The 24,298-nt window shown below is 44.3% G+C and overlaps 3 protein-coding genes across 4 annotated transcripts in view; 2 read left to right on the forward strand and 1 right to left on the reverse strand.

Annotated features, from left to right (window-relative positions):
• The first annotated feature begins 336 nt into the window (after positions 1 to 336).
• LOC111844310 (histidine ammonia-lyase) lies at positions 337 to 2,323 on the forward strand. The gene is given in 6 exon segments (XM_023812664.2): positions 337 to 341; positions 900 to 940; positions 1,227 to 1,349; positions 1,436 to 1,575; positions 1,906 to 1,953; positions 2,063 to 2,323. Coding segments are annotated over 6 exon segments (618 nt in total).
• A 2,187-nt stretch (positions 2,324 to 4,510) lies between these two features.
• On the forward strand, positions 4,511 to 14,466 carry cep83 (centrosomal protein 83). The gene is made up of 16 exons (XM_072710038.1): positions 4,511 to 4,627; positions 5,706 to 5,967; positions 6,403 to 6,553; positions 7,935 to 8,027; positions 8,262 to 8,393; positions 8,488 to 8,739; positions 8,889 to 9,020; positions 10,717 to 10,831; positions 11,222 to 11,366; positions 11,484 to 11,633; positions 11,726 to 11,801; positions 12,154 to 12,311; positions 12,710 to 12,839; positions 13,141 to 13,244; positions 13,339 to 13,513; positions 14,071 to 14,466. The coding sequence occupies exons 2-16, from the start codon at positions 5,774 to 5,776 to the stop codon at positions 14,170 to 14,172; spliced, it is 2,109 nt and encodes a 702-aa protein (XP_072566139.1). The 5' UTR covers positions 4,511 to 4,627; positions 5,706 to 5,773; the 3' UTR covers positions 14,173 to 14,466.
• A 301-nt stretch (positions 14,467 to 14,767) lies between these two features.
• Positions 14,768 to 24,298, reverse strand: part of plxnc1 (plexin C1) — a 50,858-nt gene continuing 41,327 nt past the window's right edge. For both annotated transcript variants that reach the window (XM_072710037.1, XM_072710036.1), the window contains exons 19-31: positions 21,618 to 21,742; positions 21,060 to 21,258; positions 20,665 to 20,811; positions 20,005 to 20,170; positions 19,819 to 19,919; positions 19,385 to 19,460; positions 19,095 to 19,129; positions 18,917 to 19,012; positions 18,069 to 18,232; positions 17,769 to 17,916; positions 17,481 to 17,621; positions 15,846 to 15,920; positions 14,768 to 15,241 (exon numbers count right to left, since the gene is read on the reverse strand). In XM_072710037.1, the coding sequence (XP_072566138.1) occupies positions 15,137 to 15,241; positions 15,846 to 15,920; positions 17,481 to 17,621; positions 17,769 to 17,916; positions 18,069 to 18,232; positions 18,917 to 19,012; positions 19,095 to 19,129; positions 19,385 to 19,460; positions 19,819 to 19,919; positions 20,005 to 20,170; positions 20,665 to 20,811; positions 21,060 to 21,258; positions 21,618 to 21,742 (1,578 nt within the window). In that variant the 3' untranslated portion in view covers positions 14,768 to 15,136. The remainder of the gene's footprint in view (positions 15,242 to 15,845; positions 15,921 to 17,480; positions 17,622 to 17,768; positions 17,917 to 18,068; positions 18,233 to 18,916; positions 19,013 to 19,094; positions 19,130 to 19,384; positions 19,461 to 19,818; positions 19,920 to 20,004; positions 20,171 to 20,664; positions 20,812 to 21,059; positions 21,259 to 21,617; positions 21,743 to 24,298) is intronic.

Consider the following 24,298-nt stretch of genomic DNA (forward strand, 5'->3'; position numbering starts at 1 on the left):
CCACCTGCGGGCGGTGTTTCGTTTTTGCCAGCAGCCCTGTCTCTGTATCACTTATACACCGTGGCGACTGAACGCGAACACCCACGTTTTGATTATATGGCAGAAGTCCTGCATTTTAATCCTTGACAGTTTTTCAGTGATAAAAACATGCCTTGTGAACCCAAGGAGGTGAGTCCGTCTGCCTTAACTAGACTGGCATTTATATCAGTGCACGGTAAGGAAAAAGCAGGATTTAAGTTCTCGTTTTCCACGGAGCAGACGTGCTCTTTCCATCGTTTATGGGCACAGTACATGGATGGCGATAGCATTACTCCTGCCAATCTGGTCGGCTTAGGGATGAAGTATCCCCGAACCACGGAGAGGAGACCATTATTAAAGACCGTTTTTCAGACGGACATAACCCATAGCAGCTCACCCCAGATGCAGAATGGAGAGTCAATCAAGCAAGAGGGCTAATACATACAATTATTAAGGAAAGAAGAGGTATGTTATGCATATATTTCACATGTTACATTAAATCTGTATTACTAGGGTAAGTATTGTTAAAATGGGACACCTGTCAAAATGGGACAGTTAAGCTTTGCAGTTAATAAATGTGTCTTAATACTTTATTTTCTCTTCTATATAGTGTTAAGCTTCAGCCCCTCTGCAACTCTGACCAGGATAAACAAATAGAAGATGTGTAGTTGTTTCACATTTGTGATTTTTTTTTTTAAAGGTATGCTCATTTAACATAAAATATTAGTTTTATGCCAGTGCCCCCCCCCCCCCCCCCAGGTTGGACGAACTGTTATATCAGCTGACAACCTTCAGTAAGTGTCTCTTCAAGGCTAAGGTGAGCCGTAGGATCTGCTTAATGAACACGTCCAGCCTGCTTCACTCACGCTTATACTTTGCAGGAGACTGCAGGAGAACTTGATCCTGTCTCATGCAACTGATGAGTGAATCCCCCAAGATTCTGGCCCTTTGCTTGAAGCTTGGAAACCCTAGGAACCCATAACTGGTTGCTTCATTTAATTTTAAAACATGAGGAGTGTGGACTCTTAAAGATCTTTGAAGGGTGCTGACCCAAAGCTTTAAAAAATAATAGGTTCTTTTGCTAGCTGGAGCCATATTTAAGATCTTTTGAAGTCAACAGTATCTGTGTACTGTAGGGATGTGTTCAACTTTCCACGGCTGAAATTGCCACCACTGTTTGATTCTCTGTGTACCATTGGACCCAGTTTTGGGTAGCCCACTGAGTCCAGAGCAGACCCAGATGCTGCTGGTTTTAAAGATCAACATGCTGGCCAGGGGCCACAGTGGCATCTCTACGGACACCATCCAGAAGATGATAGAGGCCTTCAGTGGTACTGCCCAAGGCTGCTGAGCCCTTGTTGCCACCACCGTCGTTGCTGTGTGACGTGAGGCATGACCCAGATGGTTGTCTTTGCAGCATCCTGCCTCCCCAGTGTCCCAGAGAAGGTCACTGTGGGGGGTAGTGGAGATCTCGCTCCCCTGGCCCACCTAACCCTGGGGCTGATGGGAAAAGGAATGATGTGGTCCCCCAAGAGCGCCTGGGCAGACGCCAAATATGTGAATGTTGAGAGACCTTAGTCTATTACCTGACATATGACACATCTTAATAAGCACAAAAATCGCCACTGATGTCAGTTATTTATGCTACATACAGTATATGTTAGTGATAGACAAAACTATGCTTCATGAACCATTGGCTGTATTTTTTTACCCCACTAGATGGTGCTCGCTGTTCAAAAAAGGGGTCCAAAATGTTCCCTAAAATAAACCAAGAGCGCCATCTAGTGGGGTAAAAAAAATACAGCAAATGGTTCACGAAGCATATTTTTTCCCATCATTTCAATGTGTTGCAAAGGTATTTCTCTCTCAAAAACATCTTTTTACTAGGTGATGAAAGCCCATGGACTGACACCAATATCACCGAAACTGAAGTAGGTACTTCAATAAGAAAGCTCCCCCCCCCCCAACAAGATCTGCTGGGATATGTAGTTTTTTGAGGTGTGGTGGGTTAAGAACAAACATTGTTGGTGATTTTGGTGTGCAGGAATTGGCTCTGATTAAGGGGATCCAGCTGATCACATCTCTTGGGGCAGAAGCTGTTGAGATAGGGCAGACCATCGCCAGGCAGGCTGACATCATTGCATCTCTCACAGTGGAGGTGCTACAGAAAACCAGCAAAGCCTTGAAACGTGGTGAGGGAGACCCCTTGTGTCAGATTCTGAAACTACAAAATAAGGTCACGTTAAAGAGTAAAGCAGTTCTTAAAATAGAGGTTAATAATAAGACATTCATTTATAAGTGTTAATCTGGTTTATGACTCTTCCTGTACTGATTTGTTAATATAGAAAACTTCAGCATTGCTGTTGGACTTTAGAAGATTCTAGTTCTCATTCGGCAATTTTAATGTGACAGTTATCTCAGTATTTAAAAGGGGTTTTAACTACTAATCTATATTTGGCATATATAGAAAAATCAGTCTGAACCATTTGAAACTCCTTCGAATTAGGATCCAATATGAATCTTGATTACAGTCAAGATTTTTCTCCAGTTTCAATTGAATTAAATTAGCTGTGTGACTATGAACACTTGTTTTTTTAGATATCTTGTGGATCAAATAGCTAATTTGCATTGTGCTTGTTTGGATTGTCGTAAGTGGGTTAATGGGGGGCATGAAAGTCTACCTGAGGTGGGCCAAGCCATGCCTTAAGTTGAATTACACATTTTTGAGGGTTGGACTCTCTAAGAATTCTTAGCTGTTCCCCTGATTTGTTCTAGATGCATGGTTTTGCTAATGATACCATAGCATTCGTGAAGAGAATCATCTCCACAGAGATGAACAACTCCACCGACAACCCAGTTAACTCCTCATTCTTTCCACAACATCTGGTACCAACTGGGTTGCTGGCTTGTTCTGCACGAACGACCATTGGTGTTCCCGTTTTTGACTCCTAATCCTCAAAGGTTACATTACACCTTGTCCGCTTTAATGCTCCTACGTCACACCTTACTCTTTAACTTACTCTGTATTTGTTGAACGAGGTGAGGTTATTTCTGGGGGGAATTTTCACGGAGAGTACCCAGCCAAGGTGAGAAATTTCTGGTGCTTGTTTCAAATAATCAAAGATTCCCATGTTGTGGTGCACATGGTATGGTGATTGAGGATGTGTGAAGGTGCTTTTTCAAACTCCATAAATGGCGTTCATTCAATATCATTCCACAAGATACATACCCAAAGTTTCTCCGGTAAAATACCTCAGTATTATGAAGGGACAAAAGTGAGGTAAAAAGGTGTCTAATAAGTAACCAAATGCTGCATATTGTATCAATGGTTCTCAACCTTTTTTGCACCAGAACCTAATTTTCACTATGCCATGACCCTATAGGCTTCAGGGTGGTCCGTGTTACTGCCTGTACTCTGGGTTAGTTGACGTTGGCAAATCACCTCTCTGGCTGGCTGTCAGCTTGCACCTGTACGCTCACCCTGTGCTGACCTGGCCTCCGGCAGTGTCGGAGAGCAAGGCGCTGTGCCACCCGGCCTCTCTGGAATCCCTGTCCACCAGCCCTGCCACTGAGGATCACATGTCCATGGGTGGCTGGGCCACCAGGAAGGCCCTTAGGGCGGTGGAACACCTGGAACAAGGTACCAAAGCTGCTGAGTCTGAATTCTCACCGTAACACCAATGACAGTAACTCTCAAACAATGTTACTATTACTGTGTAAAGAGGTTTATTGAGTAGCATTATGGCACTTAACCACTGTGTGCCTGCCCCCCCACCTGGCCCTGCGTATGTCTGCACATCTTCCTTGTCTTTGCAGTCCAAAACGTGCTGTTAGGTGACTTGTGTCTCTAAGTTGTGCGTCATGTGCAATTCTGCATGTGTATGCAGTTGGTTAGTATCCTGCCCTGTGCTTCCTGCAATAGAGCATAGAAGATGGTTATTGTATGTATGTGTGTATCTATCTATGTATCCATCCATCCATCCTTTAACTGATTATCCTGGGTTTGAGTTGTGGGGGGGCTTGAAGTTTATCCCAGACAGCATGGGGCACAAAGCTGGGAGACACCCCAGATGGGCTGTTCTGGTATTATACACTATTATAAAAATATATTTTGGTCAGCACCATTCAAAACCCCATGTCTGCTCCTAATAGTTCTGGCCATTGCGTTGCTCACTGCCTGCCAGGGCCTGGAGCTCAGCAGACCCAAGAAGACCACTGGCCCACTGGAGCATGTCTACAACTTGGTTCGCTCGTCAGGTGACGCTCAGTGTAAACATTAGGCTTCCAGTGAGACTCCTAAACATGCCATATTTAACATTTTTAACCCTTAATTTTAGTTTTAAATCTTAGTCATTGTCAACCAATTTTCAATACAGAGCTGACTGGACAAGATGTTCGTTGCCAACCAGTGCTTTTTTAAACTAACGAAAACCCGTGAAGTGGCCAATGGGAACTGCCTGCATAAGGTATTTCCGACCCACGTGACTTTGCTATCCAACCTGATCGACTTCCGTTATCTCTTTCTTTCCCATAATTCTCTGGGGTTTTGTAGTTTATTGACGTGGAACGGTAACTGTTGATAACTGATGAGAGCTGGGATTTGTAACAGGTAAGTCAGGCGTGAGTTTATAACATAGTTTAACGTCAGTGTATTTGTACCTAACGCCTAATATTGTTTTTACCTTCGTGCGAGTATCGTCTTGCATTTCTGTAGCACTGTCAGGACGGTTTCGTTTTTAAATAGTCAGGTTAGGTTATCCGTGCAGTTAGCGAATGTGTAAAAGCTGTAATGAAAGCGCCATTTTTAAATCTAGAACTTACTGAGGGAAACGACACTTTAAAAGAATGATATTTGCACATCATGTAGATATTTTGTAGACGTTTTCGGTCGTATCGTCTGCACTGTCCCTTTCATGATTTAGCTTTCCGGGAACATTAGACCGTTAAATTCGTTTAACAACGTAGTTATGTGGTTAACGATTGAATCTGCTCTTTACAACTTTATGATTAACTGATTTGGACCGGATGAATTTCTTTGAAAATACCTAAATATGGATATAAAAGGCTGTTGTTCGTTGTGGATAGCGCATTTCAGTTGCCCGGACAACAGTGCTGTGAAACAGAGGACTGGCTCTAACCCCCCTAACAGGCTAGTTTTTAGTTTATTTCCGTAATTAAAACTAAAAAATAAAAATAAAAAAAACGTTCCTTCGTCACGTTTTTCGGTGTGTGAAATATTATTAAAGCTACTTCAGTGCTGGTAATTGACAGAATATTCAGTAGGACAACTGATTGCATATAATCAAAGACAGCTATCTCTTCCTACCACTCACCAGCGTCAAGTGGGAGCAAATCACTGGGGACATGGCAAGCCGCCACACTGGATGTCAGCTCGTCATGACCGTCTTCCTGTTTGTTACATCAGTATCACTGTTAAAATCAAATTAATATTTGAAGCAATTTACATATTGGGTTTTCTGCTACTGGCGGTTACTGCCTTTGAAGTTAAAACCGTGCTGTATTTAATTTAACATCTGGTGCATCGCTGCACCAAATCCCTAGCTAATTAATGTTGGCAGGTCATTTTTACTGAGAGGTTTTTTCCCCAAGAGCTTTTGTTGTTTTAATCACCCAAGGTCAAATTGTTTTGAAGATTCCTCATTCTGCAGCTTGGTGTTTTGCATCAGATGTGTTGAGCCTTTTGGGAGGACCCTGGCTGGGAGGAGTCCTCTTCGGGGGAATCCTCAGGGCAACCATGAATCCTGACCTGGCAACGTCTGCATCCCTCTTCCGGAGCCTTGAGCTTGGGACCGGCAAGCCTGGATCCCTCCCAGGGGTCACGTCCCTGGCAGGGGTCGAAACGGAGCTTCAGAAGATGCTCATCGATGAGAGGATGAGGTGTGAACACCACAAGACCAACTACCAGACCCTGAAGGTGGAGCACACCAGGTACTGCAGCTGCTCTCTCGTGGTCGGACGTCTGGCTCTCCACTTCCACGGCTCATCCTGTAGGCCTCCTTTAGTTGGTTCTGCACCTCTTCTCGTGCACCGCCAGGTCTCCTGTGCATTTATTGGGCATCGCCTCTTAAAATTAATAGTCCAAGAAATATCAGTATGTTTTCTATTCTATGGCTATTCTCTTAGCTGAATGGCAAAAAATCGGTAATACCATGCTTTATGTTTCTTCTTTGTCCTTTAACACATCTATTCAGTAAGAGAATTTGTTTTACCTGTGATACTTTTACAATGCTGTTCTTGTGGTCACAGATCAGCAGACACTAACAGTATAAAGCCCTGTAGTCTATGAATATGGATTAATTTGTCATTGTGAGTGCTTTGTGTGCGTGTCTGTTACCCTCAAATGTGTGGCTTTGTGATACGTAGGCTGCAGGATGAGTTTACCCGGGGACAGAGTGAGGTAAAGCGTCTGCTCTCCGAGAAGCAGAACTCCCAGGAGCAGATGCAGATCTTGCTAGCTGAGCTGCGGGGGGAGCTGCTGGACAAAACCAGGGAGCTAGAGGAGCTCAAGCTGCAGGTAAAGAGCCGCATTTCTGGGCTATCTGATGCCCCCCCCCCCCTACAATCCCCAATTTCGACTTCATGCTCTTTTATTGTCAGAACAGCAGGTGGCGCTGTAAATAACTGGAATAATGACTGGGAGCATCTAGACTTAAGCCCCAGAAGGAGCCTTCCTGTTGGGTTAGGAATAATCCATTTCTTCCTGAAGTACATGGTGGCTCATTGGGTAGCATTTCCACCTCATACCTCCTGGCTTGAGGCTTCGAATTCTGTCATATTGCCCGATTCTTTCTGTATCTCAAAGACTTGCAGTTAGATTACAGCTGGGTATTGGCACAGTTACCCCAATTTCGATTCACAACCTAATGATTTGCTTCCGATTCAGTTTCGGTTTGATAGGAATGAGATATGAAATGGAGAAAGCTCTAAACGGAACAATAATTTACAAATGCAGACTCAGCAGAGACAAATTGTGAAAACCACTAAAGAAAAGGTCAAAGGCTTGTACCAAAATCTTATTTCAGGAACATATGGGGTGTAGTTCCTTAAAAACATAACCACCCTGTCCATTTCAAAACACAAAAACGACCTCTGGAGGGGATCCTGCATCGAGAGCTTTTTGAGAGTCCAGAGACACCTGCAGCTTCATTATGAAGCAGTTTGCTGCTTAGTAATGTTTCTCTCCGAGCTGCCCTGTTTAAAGCATTCATTTGTCTGGCTGAAACTTTCCTCAGCTGGACTTTATCTGAAATTGTTTGTGCTTTGAATTACAAAAAGATCTTGTAACAGTTCAATGTTCTCCCCAGTTTTGTGAAACGTCACTCGTCATGCCTTTCGCAAGCCATTACGCTGTTTCACGCTTTTCTGCTCCAGAAAGGCCGTCTTCCCCATGCTACATGTGAACTGTGGCTTGCTTAATAATGTGGAATACTCTCTTTAAGTAAATTTCCCTTCAATGAAGATCTGACAAACATTCACAAACCTCTGGGCTTGACACCAGTTATTTAAAATGACACAAAAAATAAAATGGGCAAAAGCTGTGATTTACAAACTAAAAATTAAATGCTTATTTTGATTAAATCCTTCCGATATGTCATTTGCATAATAGCGTAGGTAATGTTAGGTGTCTGCTAACAACAGGGTAAGTGTAATGTTAACTATCGGTGGCATGTGAGCTGCAGTGATGATTAAGTTGCCTGACCAGCAAAGGGCAAATATTTCAATCGACAGTTCAGACATTTAAGTGGCACCACAGTCTGCATTGTAATACGGTTTAGTACAACCCTGTGCTTAACCATTGCGGAAATGAACCTAGAAAACTGGAAAAAATGCATATTAGTCTGAAGGACTTTGTGGCAGTTCTGTATTTGACATTTCTGGTTTTGTGGTACTGACAGGTCCTGAGCCCCCAGAAATTGGAGCTTTTGCGATCTCAGATACAGCAGGAGCTAGAAGCACCGGTCAGAGACCGCTTCACCCAACTGGAGGAGGTGTGTCCTTACGCTGCACTCCGCATGTCATAACTAACTCTGTACAGCAGGGGGCACTGAAGTTTAGATTGGAGTTCTGGAGAGTTTTAGTGATGTAAGGTAACCAATAAGCCCACTGTTTGGAACAGGATCCCTCTCCACTACAGTAAGCCCCATCTTCAGGTTCTTCATTCCCTGTCTTGTCTCAGCCCTGTTGGGTCACTCCCACCACAATGCATGTCCCCCTCTTCATAGGAAGCAGAGAGGTATAGGTCAGAGTTTAACAGGGTGCGGTATGACTACACCTTCCTGAAGTCCGAGTTCGATCACCTGAAGGAGGAACACGCCCGCGAGCTGGACGATATGAGACTCCGCCTGGATGCTGAGGTTGGTCTTGCTGGAGTTTCCCTCAACATCAGACTCTACCTGCTGCCTTCTTTGCTTCATGACAACCGTGTCCGGCTGTATGCGGTGACCCCAGGTAAGCCGGTTGGAGAGGGACAAGGAAGACCTGAGTGCCAGGCTCCTGAGCTCGGACCCCGAGCGGGACGGCAAGCGAGTCGAGGCACTGCTGCGCGAAAAGGCCCAGCTACACCTGCGGCTGAAGGGCCTGGAAGCGGAGGTGGCCCAGCTGCGGGCCGAGAGGGACAACTCTGGCATGCAGGCCAAGAACGTGCAGAGAGTCCAGCTACGGCAGCTGGCCGAGTCCCAGGCTGCGATCAAGGTCCTGGAGGTACAGGCGGTTTTTACTTTTGTGTTAAAATAGAACGGCGTGTGTTTCTAAGAGTGATGCACGAGTTGTGAAAGAGTCCTGAGGATTACAATTAAAATCCACACGTTCCAGGTGGAAAATGTGCCTCCCTCCCCCCCTTCCCCCTCCAGGCTGAGAAGCAGTCCCTGCGCATTCAGCAGGACAGACTGGATGGCGAACTGCAGCTGAGCCAGGAGCAGAGTGGACTGCTCACCGCGCGCCTGCACAAAGCGGAGAGGGAGGTCAGCGCTCTGACCAGCCAGGTGGGTCTAAGGTCAGCGGGCGGCCAGTCAGAACCCATGCAGGAAGATGTTTCGATTTTAGGGTTAAATGTTTCTCAGTGGCTGGGATTGCATAGTGACGTGTGTCCAAATCGAGGGAAGGCAGCACTACCTGGCCTTCCTCCCTTTCCTGGGGAGCTTAAGTGTGGGACACACCGGCTGTGGCGTGGGCTCCGGGGATGCAGAAGGTGTTGATTTTCATTTTGGCGCCTATGTTAATGGCTTTGAGCAGCCTTACTGCCTGAGTGAGACACTCCTAAGGTACGTCATCCAGAGAATTTTGTGGCATCTATTATTCATGTATGTGGTAAGCAGTTCTTGGCAAAAAATAATCAGTTAACAGATCCGTTGATAGTCAAACTGACATCATATCAGCAACATTACATAACTGATACTTCATACTGTAGTTTCAATGTTTAGCCAATTCAGCATTGACATACCACAGAGGCCAATCTGTTCTGACGCGGTTGACATATTGGTACCCAAGTCCGATACATCATACATTTGCATTTGCATTTGTATTTGTGTCGGAGAGAAGCACGCGATAGTGTTAACGAGAAACGCTACTTGCACGCAAAACAGCCATCCAAGTGAACGACAGTGATGTCTGGTTTGTGAACACCTTGTTCCTTTGAACCGATTCTTTTTAGTGAATCAGTCAAACCGGTTTTCAAATCTAAAAGAATCAAACTTTTTGTACTTCCATGCATTGCATGGGTCAAAGTCTCACATTGAAAAATGTACAAATATCTGGCAAATTATCAATAGTAAACTAGCTGTCTTTTTATATATTATTATAACATTATTGTTCACTCATTGCTGTTTTAATTTTAATTTCATTGTTGCTGTGCATGCCTTACAAAGTTTGGGAGTTGCATTCCCAAACTCTATTTTTCCTCATGGGATACGCAATTTTAATTTTTTTTTATATAACTTATTTTCATTTTCATTAAACAAACATCAAAAGCATTATACAACAAAAACAAGGCCTACAGTTAAAAAAGACAAAAAAACAAAACGGTAATCTTTCCAAAACCAATCAATCATTCATCCCTCTCTTCACCCACTTGTCCCAGTCAGCCTCAAAGTTTTCTTCCTTCATTCTGGGATACGTGTATCTTAATATGCAATTTTAGTGAGCGCGATGTTTTTCAGCAACGCATTAGTCGTAGTAAATGTAGAAAGATTGGCCTTGCAGCGGCAGTGCCACAACAGCACCGTGGGCGGAATGGCGCGCTGGTCCACGACAGACCACCACGCAGCCAGTCTGTCCCAGGCATTAGACTTCAGCTGGCGGTGCACGGCGTCACACCTCAGTGCAGGCCGCTGTTCACATTTCCGTGCAGCTTGCTCACAGACACAGCCGTGGCCTGCTTTCAGATAATCTGTGGCGTCAGCTGTATTGGTACCTTTTGTGCCCACGCTAGTCTGTTACCCAGATCTTGCTGCAGAAATGTGAACTGCATAACATGATCAGATGATTGATAAGGTTGATATTTGAGAGCAAGAGTTTACGACTGATTCAAACTGTTGCCACTCATTTATAAACTTAAAATAAGTATTACTTTAACTGATGGTTATGAAACTTGGGGGTTAGATAGAGGCAGGTGTAGGGCTCCCAGGCTAGTGTGACCAATGGGGACGCATGGCTTAAGCGGCATTTTGGCCCGTCTGTCAGCTGGAGGAGATGAGACACTCCCACAAACTGGAGGTGGCGAACGTCAGGCTGGAGTGTGTGCGGGCCAGGGGTGAGCTGGAGGCGGAGAGAGATGCCCTGCAAAGCAAGGTGGAAGGTAACAGCACGTATGGTCCCCTGACCCATTTACGTTCTAGACTGCAACATCAAAGCCGTACGTGAGCATCTAATTCATTTGTGCTCCCGTTGATGTATTTTTACATCGTTTTTATCCTTTCAATATTAATGTGACTTTTCTATAGGACAGTGTTTCCCAACCCAGTCCTCGGGGACCTACAGATGGTCCATGTTTTTGCTCCCTCCCAGCTTCCTGCCAGACAGTCCACATTACCGGGAGCTGGGAGGGAGCAAAAACATGGACTGTTTGTGCATCCCCAAGGACTGGGTTAGGAAACACTGCTCTAGGAGCTTTAAGAAATGTTTCATTCTTTGTGTATGATCTCCCAGTTCCACTCCATCTTCATTTGCTTGCCCCCTGATTTCCCAGGACTGCAGTCTGACATGGATGACCTAAAGGTGGCTCTGGAGCGGAATAAGGAGCACCTGGCGGAGAAGGAGAGAGAGATGATCCGTAAGGTTCAGGCGGCGCGAGAGCAGGAGCTCCACAAGATGGCAGCGGTCCAGGAGGAGAAGTGAGGATCGCTTGTCTCCTTTGGCTTCTGGCAAAGCTGAAGTTGGCAGATTTTTTAATTTTTCTTTTTTGATGAGCTCAGGCCGTCATTGTTTTGTGGTGTGTGTGTGTTCCTTAGGTTGGAGCTGGAGAATCGCGTGACGGATCTGGAGCAGCAGAGGACGCTGCAGGAGGCCGCGGAGATTTCCCAGAAGGAGCAGTGTGAGGAACGGTTCCGGGCCGCCCAGTTGGGCGAGGAAACGGCTCGCAAGGAGGCATCGTCCCTGAAGTATGAAGGCCTGCCGTCTGCAACCAGTCCGAGTTTTTGTGACTGCAGTCATTGGGCACCCATGTGACACGAGTCCTCCTCCTCCTCCTCAGGATCAGGATACAGCAGCAGGCGCGTCAGCTGGAGGAGCTGGAGAAGGAGAAAACAGAGAATGGAGACCTCCGAAAGGTGGGGGGCAGTGGCCGATTCATGGATCGGACACTGACACGCACACATGCGAGTGGTGTATAGTGTAGGAATCAAAAGAGGCTTTGAGAGTTGTTGTGGTCGGGATTGGCATGTGCTGCCAGTCCAGTTTCTCACTTCATATTTCCCTGTGTTTAACCAGAGAGCACCAGCAGAGCTCGCTCATGTTTGCAAAGCTCATGTCACACACAGGATGTAGTTCAGACATTGTGCATAAACTCGTGTCTCTCTTCTACCAGCCCTTTGTTTAAATCTGTTCTTGTGGGCAGCGGTGAATTCGCTGTGTCTGGTGGTTTTTAGTGGATCTCCCCTGCCTCCCTCCCCGTCTCACCAGCAAAACCAAGAACTGACGGTACAGCTGAGTTCTCTGTCTCATTCGGAGAGCGAGCTGCTGGATGCCAACCGGAGGCTGCGGGAGGCGCTGGAGAGGCTGCGGGAGGATCAGCGCAGCGCCCGCTGCCAGGCCGAAAGGGCCCAGTTGGAGGCAGAGAGGTATGTGGCGTGATGCACCACGTTTTTAGCGTGGCACACGTGACGGGGGGGGGGGGGGGGCGGTTAAGTGGTTCCACACATTTTCAAACCAAACAGTTGCTGCGCCTTAATCACAGTGGATGGGTATTATTGAGGCGCTGGTGCAGTAGCACAGGAAGTTGTGCAAGACTGAAAAGTCTGCAGCCCCACCTCTCTGCAGCTTCCTGGTGGCAAACGAAAGTTTGTTTATTTACTTTTAAAGCTGCAGCCTTCTTATACTAATGCGCAAATACAAGCATCTCTCAAACCGCAGTACTTAGGAGAGAGTAACGTTTGATATCCCAGTTCCTTAGATCTTCCAGTCCCCAGTTTGGCGGCGTCCACATGCCTTGACCTGTATCCCCACCCCCCCCCCACAGGGTGCTGGAGGAGCGACGGGTGGAGTGGCTGCAGGAGAAGCACCAACTGCAGGAGCGTGAAGCCCAACTAGAAACGAAGGGCAGTCAGGCTCGGGAGAAGCTGCAGAGAGCAGCACTGGCCCAGAAGAAGGTACCAACTCCGAAGCTCCGAACTGGGCTGCTAATCTGGATCTTTCTCTGTGTCACCACTAGGGGAGCCCTAGTTATTATGCCTGTACTGTGTTAGATTGCCCCTGTGACATATCCACCCCACTCTTGCTACTGCTGCCACTAATTTAAGCATATGAAATCTGTCACCTCAAGCTGTTTGGCACCAAGCTCATTTCCTTAACCACGCCTCTGCGTCCTGCTTGCGCTGTGATCGACTTTACTGTGACCCCGGATGCCTCAGGATGTCTCACTGCAGCACGTGCCTGTTTGGTCTGTTTCAGAGGAAGACCATGAGCGAGCTCAAGGAGAAGAAGCTTCAGGACAAGATTCAGTTGCTGGAGGCCAGGATAGAGCAGATGGAGATCGAGAAAAGCACAGAGAATAAGTAATGACCTTCAAGGGCATGTTAGACATGCAGCTGAATATTTCCGTTTTCTGGGATTTCCAGTGAGCAAGTCTCGTTTCCTCTCTGCTGTTAGGATTTCCTCCCGCATGTTGAGTACTGACCTCCCCATCTCTGTGTCCCTCACCCCCCAAAGAAAGGTGTTTTCTGAGGAGCAGCTTCAGCTCCAGCGCCGCCTGAAGGAGCTGCATAGGAGGCACGGCGAGTTTCGCCGCTTGCTCCTGGGAACGCAGTCGGCCCCCGGCCCCCCAGTGAGTCTGCCCCACTCCGGCCTGCCCTGGGTGGAAGTTTCTAGTTTGATGTAGAATAGGGCTAAGCGATTTGTCGATTTCGAATTAGCAAATCGCAAATGCTGCGATTTAGGACATGCATTATACAGCACTGCTGACCCAGGGCTTAAAACTGTCGTCAAAATACTTTTACAAATTCGTGCCGTGCTCCTCGCGTGCCAGTCACGCTCACCAATCAGAAATGGCCCAAAACGACCGTGTGCGGATATGCCCACAAAGAGCAAACTGTGAACCCACAGAAAACATCACATTCGCAACATTGCTTCTGCTGCTGAGCTATAGGTGAATTACCTATGAATTTCCCGGTCAGAGATTTAGAGAAAGCTCGTATACGAAGTAGCAGTGTTGGTATCTTTCAGTATCTATGGCTTAGCAGAATTGTTTTATCATCACTCTATGCAAGTCACAGCTTTTAAAATAATTCTTCTATGTTTGTTCTTTGCGTAATATCTGTCAGAAAATATTTTCCCCAAGTCGTTCAGCCCTTAATGTTGAAAGCGCCCCCCACCCCCTTCCAGGATGAACAGCACCAGAGGCAACTGTCATCACTACGTCGGCGCCTCGAGGAACTGGAGACTATGCAGCAGCAGCAGCTAGAGGATCTGGGCGGCCCGCTGTAGCGTAACGGGGAGCGGGAGAGGAGGGACGCCCCGCCGGCATCATGGACTCGCTCCCCGGACTCTGGCGTTAGCTGCTGCTGGAGCACTTCCTAAAACAAAACTGTCAGACGGCCTTTCAACATCCCCCTGTGGATGTGGGTTTTCTGATGTCGGTGCACTGGTGTGAGGGACATGCTCAACACTGCAGGGCTGTGACGTGAAAAAGGGACACATTTGCAGCAATTACCTGACTTTAATTTATGCCCTGTTTTCTTGGTACTTTACATGCAGGCATTAAATTGTGCTGAATTTTTACCAGGGATTGTCTGTCTTAATTGCTTCAGACTGCGTCTAAACGCTGTGCCCTGTCATTCTGTGCAGCATGTCTATCTGTGTAAGATATAATGTTTTTGCAAATGAGGAAAACCAAAATAAACAACACGGTAAATGTAGAGACATTAGAATAAGCTACATATGTTGTACAGACTCTCGCCCGAAAAGAGGAACAGATACTAGCCGGTTCCTTTCCATGTGACGTGCTGGTGGGGATGGGTAACTTCAGAGGAATCCAAAATGCCCGGGCTTTTCCACCAACGAATCTGAACTTGGCAATACACAAATTTATGCAAATATTTAATACAGACTGCTATCAGTGGGACAAGGGTCGTGTGATTCGGGGGGAACAGCAGGTCATGTGTTTAGTGCTCTGGTCTGCGTGTGGTTGGACACACATCTTGCCGAGTCGGGTAGCTGAGTCTCTGCTTCATGCTGGGTGGGAGACAGCTCTCGCTGTGCCAGGGTGACAGCGACCTGCGAGGGCACGAGGCACCACCACCAAGCTGCTTTTCTTGGCTTGTCACAAAACACAGCTAATGGTGACCCGTTAGTGCATGTGTCCGCTGTTCATGGTGTCTTCGTGCTCTGAATGGAAGTGGCCCTGGCGGTCGTGAGCCACAAGCTGCCGGCCCGGCCGCTGGCGAGCCTCTCACTCCCAGGATAAGTTCCTCATGTTTTCAAACTGGTTCCTGACTTCTTCTAGCTGCACCAGTAGGCCACTGGGGGTATTGTTCTGCTCCAGATAGTCCTGGATCTGTGGGTCAGGGAAAGATGGGGGGGAGTGAATGAGATGATTTAGCGCAACTGCTACTGGAGTTCAGGTGGGGGATGTGTCACGTGGAAAACTAAGCATGTGACTAGCTTCTGCTTTATAAATGTCATTCTGAGACAGGTCCTTGCTGGAGCCTCTTCCACAAACTTGACCAAACTAGAAACCTGGGCTAGCAGCCTGTGTCTGCCTGGCGGGTGCTGGGCACCATAGCATCAGCATAATGTGAGAGGTGGCCAAGGCCTGATTGGATCACTGGAACACCCTACTATCCCGCAGCCTTTGGAATACACCAGCGAAGCTGTGCATGAAATGTACACGGCCTTGCAGAGTCTGGCTTCAAGGTTCGACTTTGAGCCCAAATGTTGCATCTCCTCCTGCATGACATGCGCTGGTGCAGGTACTTCATTACCAACACGGCCAGTTACAAGAATCTTTTGCAATAAGGCACTTGTTCCTGTGTATGCGCAATTCTGAAACTTGTGACCCCCCTCCCAATCTCGGGTGATGTGATTTCCAGTTTTTGTTTCTGTGTATTGTGATACGCTTCTTCCCCCAGCCTCACAGAGCTGCCGCATTTGCTGTTTACCTCACGGAAGTAACGCTTGACATATTTATAGAGGTCGCGGACTGCAGCTGATTCGTTGAACTCGTTTTCATGTTTCTGAAAATAAACACAGACACAATTGTTTCTGAGGAGAACATCATAACGATTATTGAAATATCAAGCTAATGCAAAATTCTTTTACTTTTCAATTTTTTCAAGGTATCAAACCTTTTTCGAAAACTTAAAACCTTGTCTTTAACTAAAAAGGAGAAAATGCAAGATTACAAAATACAAACCAAGTTGTTTTGCACCCCACAAAATAGTACGCAAAGGAAATAACATTTCTTTTACCTTACTGTTCATTTTTAAGCTCTTTATGAATTTATAAAATTCTCCTTGTAGACGTTTGAATATATCAGTAACTATTCAGCTGCTTTAAGTTTATATGCTTTTATGATTTGTATGATTTATATGATTATTTTGCTGAGAAGCACAAATGTGTTACCTCACGCTTCCTTGTTAGCCACAATTACAGAAATCTTCTTGCTATCAACCTAGAACAGAGTAGCTGTTTGGATCATAAACTCTGAGGAGTTTAATTTATAAAAATGTAGGTACCTTGGTGCTTGTTGTATTTGTAAAGGTAGTGAAAAACGAAAAACAATGAATTTTTGCAAGTGTAAGACCTTCGTAAAGCAATAGTCTTCGGGTCACGTAACTTGTATGTTTCTCCAGGTACATGCCGTAATAATAGTTTGGAGTGTATTTGCTGAAAACGGGATATCTCATGCAAAATTGTATTTGTATAATTTACATAAATGTTGCAACTTGCTAGTTCTCTGATCGTTCAAAATCGGTGACTTTATTTTCCAATGAGTACCATTTACCCAATTGGTTAATTTCGGCGCGTATTACCTGCACAACACTAAACACATTAAATGTATCTTTCATTTGGCTGTGTGCATTGCCCTATCCTTTCTTTTATACAAACTCGGAATTAAAACAATGAAAGCAGCACAGTTCAACAGTAAAATATTAATATATATTGCGAGTGGTTATATTTTCTAAAAATGTATGTGTTTCCATTCAACAACGGGGGCAAGGGGGCAAGGGGGGGTCCTCCTGCCCCCGTGCTGCGCATGCCAGTAGTCCAGACCATGAATTTCACTAACCGGGGGGGATTGAACCTGATTCATTTGTGTTTCGGTCCAGCTGTGGACTGTAATCCACCACCTGGTTACCACTGATATAGACTAAAGGTTCCCTGGAACCCAGTACTGGCTAAGTGGTTATGGAAGAAGGAAGATTCATCAAAGGGACTTTGAAGATTACAGTATGTCCTCCTGCATGGCAACCTGAGAATGGACATGTGGCCAAGAGGACTGTCGTAGCTGTGCAGTCATGATATGTTAGAATGATGTACACGGCCTACTTTTATCTTGAGACGGTATAACTAACCACAGCAAACACTTCTGAATTTCTTATTTGCATCTATGAAATATTCTTTGATATGTGGATTTTTCTGTAGTTCATGCTGTTGGGTTTGGTTTCTATGTTGTGTCTAGATCTAAACCCACACATGATAGCGCGCAACAAATGGCAGAAGTTATCTATGTTCTGTGCCGTGATGCCCTTGGGGTTGAGGTCTGTGTGCACCTGACTTGGCGTAAGCCGTACCTTTGCGGTCTCATTCAGGAATTCCCTGAATTCCTGTTCTGTAATCTGTGGCAAGTCTTTCACCAGTTTGTAGAAGGTCTTCACCTCCTGCTTGTACTGGGGGATGTCCTTCACGTAGAGGAGCTTGTTGGTGGGTGCGTACTGGGGGGGGATTAAGAGATTAGTAAATGGATCCGGGTTGTTGCTGATTAGCTTAAGAACACATTGATCCCATAGTAGGTCTCGCCAGCAGTGAAGATACCTTTGCCGTGTGGCCCTACATTCTTTTGAGATAAGTGTGATAGTCACCTTTCCCAGCTGTTGGTCGAGCAAGGAGAAGGAATCCATAAAGGTCTGAGCGATTACGGAGAGGCAGCCGTCGAGCAGCGGCGTCTTGTCAATGTCAAACACGAACTGGGGGTTTTTAAGAATGTTCACCCAGAAGCGCAGGGGCAGGCTGGGATTGCAGAAGGTACAACAACAGACACACACTGAGAAGATCAGGTCCATCACTGAATCTCTTCTTCCATTCAGATGTGTGTAAACATGCATAGGTCCTTCATGGGCTTTATTTGCGGAAGTTGCATTCAAATTGAGGAATATTGGTACCTGTTGGTCTTCCAGATGTGTGGCACGTCCGGGTCTGTGATTTTTTTTCTTTCCACTTCAGAGTCCAGAAAGTCGAAGAAGAATTTTATGGCTGGTGAAACCTTGTTGTTCGCCGTCCCCCATATGGTTCTAAAAAGGTTTTCAACAAACGAGTGCACTGCAACCTGCAGGGGAAGCAGGTTGGATGGTAGTCATGGTCACGGAACAATGCCCTCCTACCCCCTAGTAAGCTACTATGTATATTTGTCTACAAAGAAGAACTGCGACCATCTACTGGATAAGTAGTTTTGAAGACATAACCATGAAAAAAATTGAGACCACAGCACAATTTATTGTTTCACTCATTTCTCAATTTATGGGTGTTGTCTGTGAATATATATATTTTTGCAAAATGCATTCTGGTTCTTCTCGGTTTCTCATTAGTGAAGGGCTTCTTCCTTGCTTTATGGGACTTCAGTCCTGCTTCTAGGAGCCTGATACGAACTGTCCTAGTAGTGCACTTCACACCTGCGCTTAATGTTTCCCATTCCTTTTGAAGGTCATTTGATGTCATCCCACGATTCGTGAAAAACTGTCGGATAAGTTAACAGTCATCTCTGGCATTAGTGTTGCTTCTGCCCTCTACCTGACTGGTTTCTGGTCATTCCCAGTGTCTCCTGCTTCACCTTATTCTTGTGTACTGCTGTCTTAGACATTTTGAACCTGGAAGCATCCTACTGCTCAGTGTAGCCTTCTGCCAGCAGAAGCAGGATTAAACCAGGATTTAAGAATGCAGATTTGTTTAAAAACATAAAGTGGTATCTTGAGCTATATATGACCTTTTTTTTGTTGGTTTTTTAAAAACATACCTTTGTGGAAAGCAGTTTTGTTAAGTTGATTTCTTTGAGCTTGAGTTTCTTCCTTTCTGGGTTTTTCCTTTGGCTTGTGTCAATGTCGGGGTCGATCTGCAAGACAGTGTGTTATCAAACAAGTGAGGTAGCTCATAAAATAATTGGTTAAATGAGTGGTTTGTGAAGTGGAACTTACCAAATGGCAGTACTTTGTTGTGAAGTTCTGATCGTCTATAAGTGCACACATGAGAGAGAGGCAGTCATGTCTAATTTCAAATGCAAGACCAAGGATGCATTTGCGAGGGTCTTCATTAACACCATCTCTCTCTGTTGAGGCTAACTTTGGGATTTATGTTTATTGCTATGTTCAATACATTTTACGTTGGGTCATTCTCTATTGCTTCTCTATTGTATCTGCAGAGCCCTTTCGGGTTGCAAAGTTAAGCAACCAGAATATTGAGGCACAATGCTGGATATGGTGCTTACCCTTCACACTGGCTTGTGCGGTGAGAGGGGCCCGGTTCTTCACAGTTGTGACCTTAATCAAAGCACCATCAGGAACCTAAGCAAAATGAAATTTGCCACAATTTGTGCCATATCTTTCACCTGTTAAATGCACGCTGTGCATTGCAAATTCTATGGGTTCTTGTGTACGAGGAAGGAAAAATTGTATCAATGCACATTGACAAATATACAAATATATGACTTGCTATTTAAACCTCGTCTTGGTGCTCTGCCTATCAATGTACCACTGAAATCCCAAATCAACACAAGATTGGCTGAGCCCCTCATTAATATTTTAACCTTTGGTTAGCCCTAAATAATTCTGAGTGGAAACGAACTAGGTCAAAATTTGATGGAGGAACTGAAAATGTAAACTAAGTGCTAACTGCCATTATGTGACGCAATCTCATGGTCACCTTGTAATGCTTCAGCGTGTTGAGCAATGTCATCTCACCCACGACCTTCGACGTGCTGTCCACTTCCAGGAGCAAGACGGTGGAACCATCTTTCTCGTAATCTAAAATCAGACCGCAAACTCTTCATGTAGACAGGACTACACTGAGATTATCGAGGAGGGAAGATGCAGCAGCGTTCATACTCACAAATGTCAATCTCTACCAGCTGCTTGTAGTAAGGGAAGCCAAACTTGCTCTTGAATGCTGCAAGGATCTTCTCCTTGACCTGTTCCACAGTGTCGCAGTCAAGTGCACTCACCTCCAGACACTCAGATTCCTCTCCGGAGCCCACTGAAAATGACACCTTCAGTTTCTGTTGGGGAAATTGAAAGGTGTTTTAAAGTCAACTGGTTTTGTAGACAAAAATATTATGTTAACGCCAATCTTAGTAACTCGCTTGTGTTAAATGGTTTGTGGTTGCTATGCATACAAATATGCGAATGAGGGACAAAGTTGTTTGAAGTTAGCAATGCTCAGCTTTGTTTTCAACACAATATGAAAGATTACAAAGTAATCTAATCTACCGTAACGCCAATGTTAAAGATAACCTTTGCTTTAGCTCTAACTATAATATTAACTCTAATAATAACCCTAACTTACATTCTAATAGCAACCTTAACCTTAGGTCTAACCCTTAAGGCAACCATAACCCAATCTCAAACCCTAATGACACCCTAAACTTTCATTTCATTTACTTTCAAACACTTTATTTGTCCCCGAGGGGCAATTAAAGGGCACATAGAGCAGTGTTGAGATCAACCTGACTATACATACTTAACACTAACGCTAACCCTAATACCTGCTTACCAAGGTTTGGAAGTCCTCGGACAGCCAGAGCAACCAGTCTTCATTGAGTGTGTACAAAGCCTTCCCTGTCACGCAGTCCACCGGACCTTTCAAGGTTTTCTCAACCAGTGCTGACACCAACAAATACAGAGGTTGCCCCACAGACTCCTGAAAAAGCAGACACACATAGATCCAATTAATATGGCTTAATTTAAATCGATAGTAAAATTATTTCAATGGGCCATTGACATATTGACATTAACATTTTGGACATGAATCATGCAGCCCATTTAATTCATATGCCACCTAAACTTCAGTGTTTCATGTCCACTACAGGGTGTAAACAAAATATATTATTCAATTGTCCATGCAAAAACCAGAACCGGTCACAGAGAGAACTGACGAGCCCAGCTGACCCGCAGGAATCCATAGAGGCAGACGGACATCCAGTTGGTCAACAGCTTCTCCACGATGGACTCTGTACGCCGCAGCAGCAGTTTTGGTTGGACATTGCTGGACTGGTCCATCAGAGCCCTGAGAAGGTCCTGCATCACCTCTGTCAGGTAGGAGAGGTCGGTGTGCAGGGCCAGGGTCAGCAAGGAGGCCACCGTGCACCTGAGGAGAGCATGAGGTAGGACTGCATGCGTGATGCGCTCACACTCTCGACACACTCCTGTTAGTCACCCGTGACTCACCATAGCTGGTCCACCAAGCATCACACACAGGCCTTATTTCGCCCAAACTCAGAAATCTCAGTTCACCCACGTACTTCTCCCAGAGACACACCATTCATTCCCAGTACATCTTGGGTACAGTTGAATGGCCTCACTTGTCCCCAAAATGACTAATTTGACAGGCTCAAAAAGATCTGAAAACCATGTCTTGAGCAGCTACAACATTCTCTGTGCCATCTTAGTCTGCAGCAACCACAGTTCATTGGTCTGAAGGGCAGAAAACTTCAGTTAATGACGTACTTATCCTTAACAGTAAAATCCTTCTGTGCCTCTAATGCATGGATGAAGGATGTGAGGAAGGTCTTGTTCCGGATGAGCTGAGAGAAGGCCAGGCAGCTCTGCGTTGGCTCTGTTTTCACTGGGCTCTGTCAGACAAACTGGCACAGTCAACAAAACACACACATCTGACATCCATAACTTTACAGTTTATTTTACAGATGCTCCTTCCCTTAAAACTTTACCCATTTTTCAGAACATGCTCCTCGCCTTACGATGGTTTGATTTATAATGTTTTGAGTTTATGATGGTGTGATAGTGATGCCTGTTCAGTAGTCAACTTTGAATTTTGATCTGTTCCTGGGTTCGCAATATGCCATATGATAATATCAGGGTAACACGATAGTATCAGGGTAATATGATAGTATCAGGGTAATATGATAATATCAGGGTAATATGATAATATCAGGGTAACACGATAGTATCAGGGTAATATGATAGTATCAGGGTAATATGATAATATCAGGGTGACACGATAGTATCAGGGTAATATGATAGTATCAGGGTAATATGATAATATCAGGGTAACACGATAGTATCAGGGTAATATGATAATATCAGGGTAACACGATAGTATCAGGGTAATATGATAGTATCAGGGTAACACGATAGTATCAGGTAATATGATAATATCAGGGTAACATGATAGTATCAGGGTAATATGATAATATCAGGGTAACACGATAGTATCAGGGTAATATGATAATATCAGGGTAACACGATAGTATCAGGGTAATATGATAATATCAGGGTAATATGATAATATCAGGGTAACACGATAGTATCAGGGTAATATGATAATATCAGGGTAACACGATAGTATCAGGGTAACACGATAGTATCAGGGTAATATGATAATATCAGGGTAACACGATAGTATCAGGGTAATATGATAATATCAGGGTAACACGATAGTATCAGGGTAATATGATAGTATCAGGGTAATATGATAATATCAGGGTAACACGATAGTATCAGGGTAATATGATAATATCAGGGTAACACGATAGTATCAGGGTAATATGATAGTATCAGGGTAATATGATAATATCAGGGTAACACGATAGTATCAGGTAATATGATAATATCAGGGTAACATGATAGTATCAGGGTAATATGATAATATCAGGGTAACACGATAGTATCAGGTAATATGATAATATCAGGGTAACATGATAGTATCAGGGTAATATGATAATATCAGGGTAACACTATAGTATCAGGGTAATATGATAATATCAGGGTAACACGATAGTATCAGGGTAATATGATAATATCAGGGTAATATGATAATATCAGGGTAACACGATAGTATCAGGGTAATATGATAATATCAGGGTAACACGATAGTATCAGGGTAATATGATAGTATCAGGGTAATATGATAGTATCAGGGTAACACGATAGTATCAGGTAATATGATAATATCAGGGTAACATGATAGTATCAGGGTAATATGATAATATCAGGGTAACACTATAGTATCAGGGTAATATGATAATATCAGGGTAACACGATAGTATCAGGGTAATATGATAATATCAGGGTAATATGATAATATCAGGGTAACACGATAGTATCAGGGTAATATGATAATATCAGGGTAACACGATAGTATCAGGGTAACACGATAGTATCAGGGTAACATGATAATATCAGGGTAACACGATAGTATCAGGGTAATATGATAATATCAGGGTAACACGATAGTATCAGGGTAATATGATAGTATCAGGGTAATATGATAATATCAGGGTAACACGATAGTATCAGGGTAATATGATAATATCAGGGTAACACGATAGTATCAGGGTAATATGATAGTATCAGGGTAATATGATAATATCAGGGTAACACGATAGTATCAGGGTAATATGATAATATCAGGGTAACACGATAGTATCAGGGTAATATGATAGTATCAGGGTAATATGATAGTATCAGGGTAACACGATAGTATCAGGTAATATGATAATATCAGGGTAACATGATAGTATCAGGGTAATATGATAATATCAGGGTAACACTATAGTATCAGGGTAATATGATAATATCAGGGTAACACGATAGTATCAGGGTAATATGATAGTATCAGGGTAATATGATAATATCAGGGTAACACGATAGTATCAGGGTAATATGATAATATCAGGGTAACACGATAGTATCAGGGTAATATGATAGTATCAGGGTAATATGATAATATCAGGGTAACACGATAGTATCAGGGTAATATGATAATATCAGGGTAACACGATAGTATCAGGGTAATATGATAGTATCAGGGTAATATGATAGTATCAGGGTAACACGATAGTATCAGGTAATATGATAATATCAGGGTAACATGATAGTATCAGGGTAATATGATAATATCAGGGTAACACTATAGTATCAGGGTAATATGATAATATCAGGGTAACACGATAGTATCAGGGTAATATGATAATATCAGGGTAATATGATAATATCAGGGTAACACGATAGTATCAGGGTAATATGATAATATCAGGGTAACACGATAGTATCAGGGTAACACGATAGTATCAGGGTAACATGATAATATCAGGGTAACACGATAGTATCAGGGTAATATGATAATATCAGGGTAACACGATAGTATCAGGGTAATATGATAGTATCAG

Source organism: Paramormyrops kingsleyae, chromosome 3 (assembly GCF_048594095.1).
Source record: "Paramormyrops kingsleyae isolate MSU_618 chromosome 3, PKINGS_0.4, whole genome shotgun sequence".
Classification (NCBI taxonomy): domain Eukaryota; kingdom Metazoa; phylum Chordata; class Actinopteri; order Osteoglossiformes; family Mormyridae; genus Paramormyrops; species Paramormyrops kingsleyae.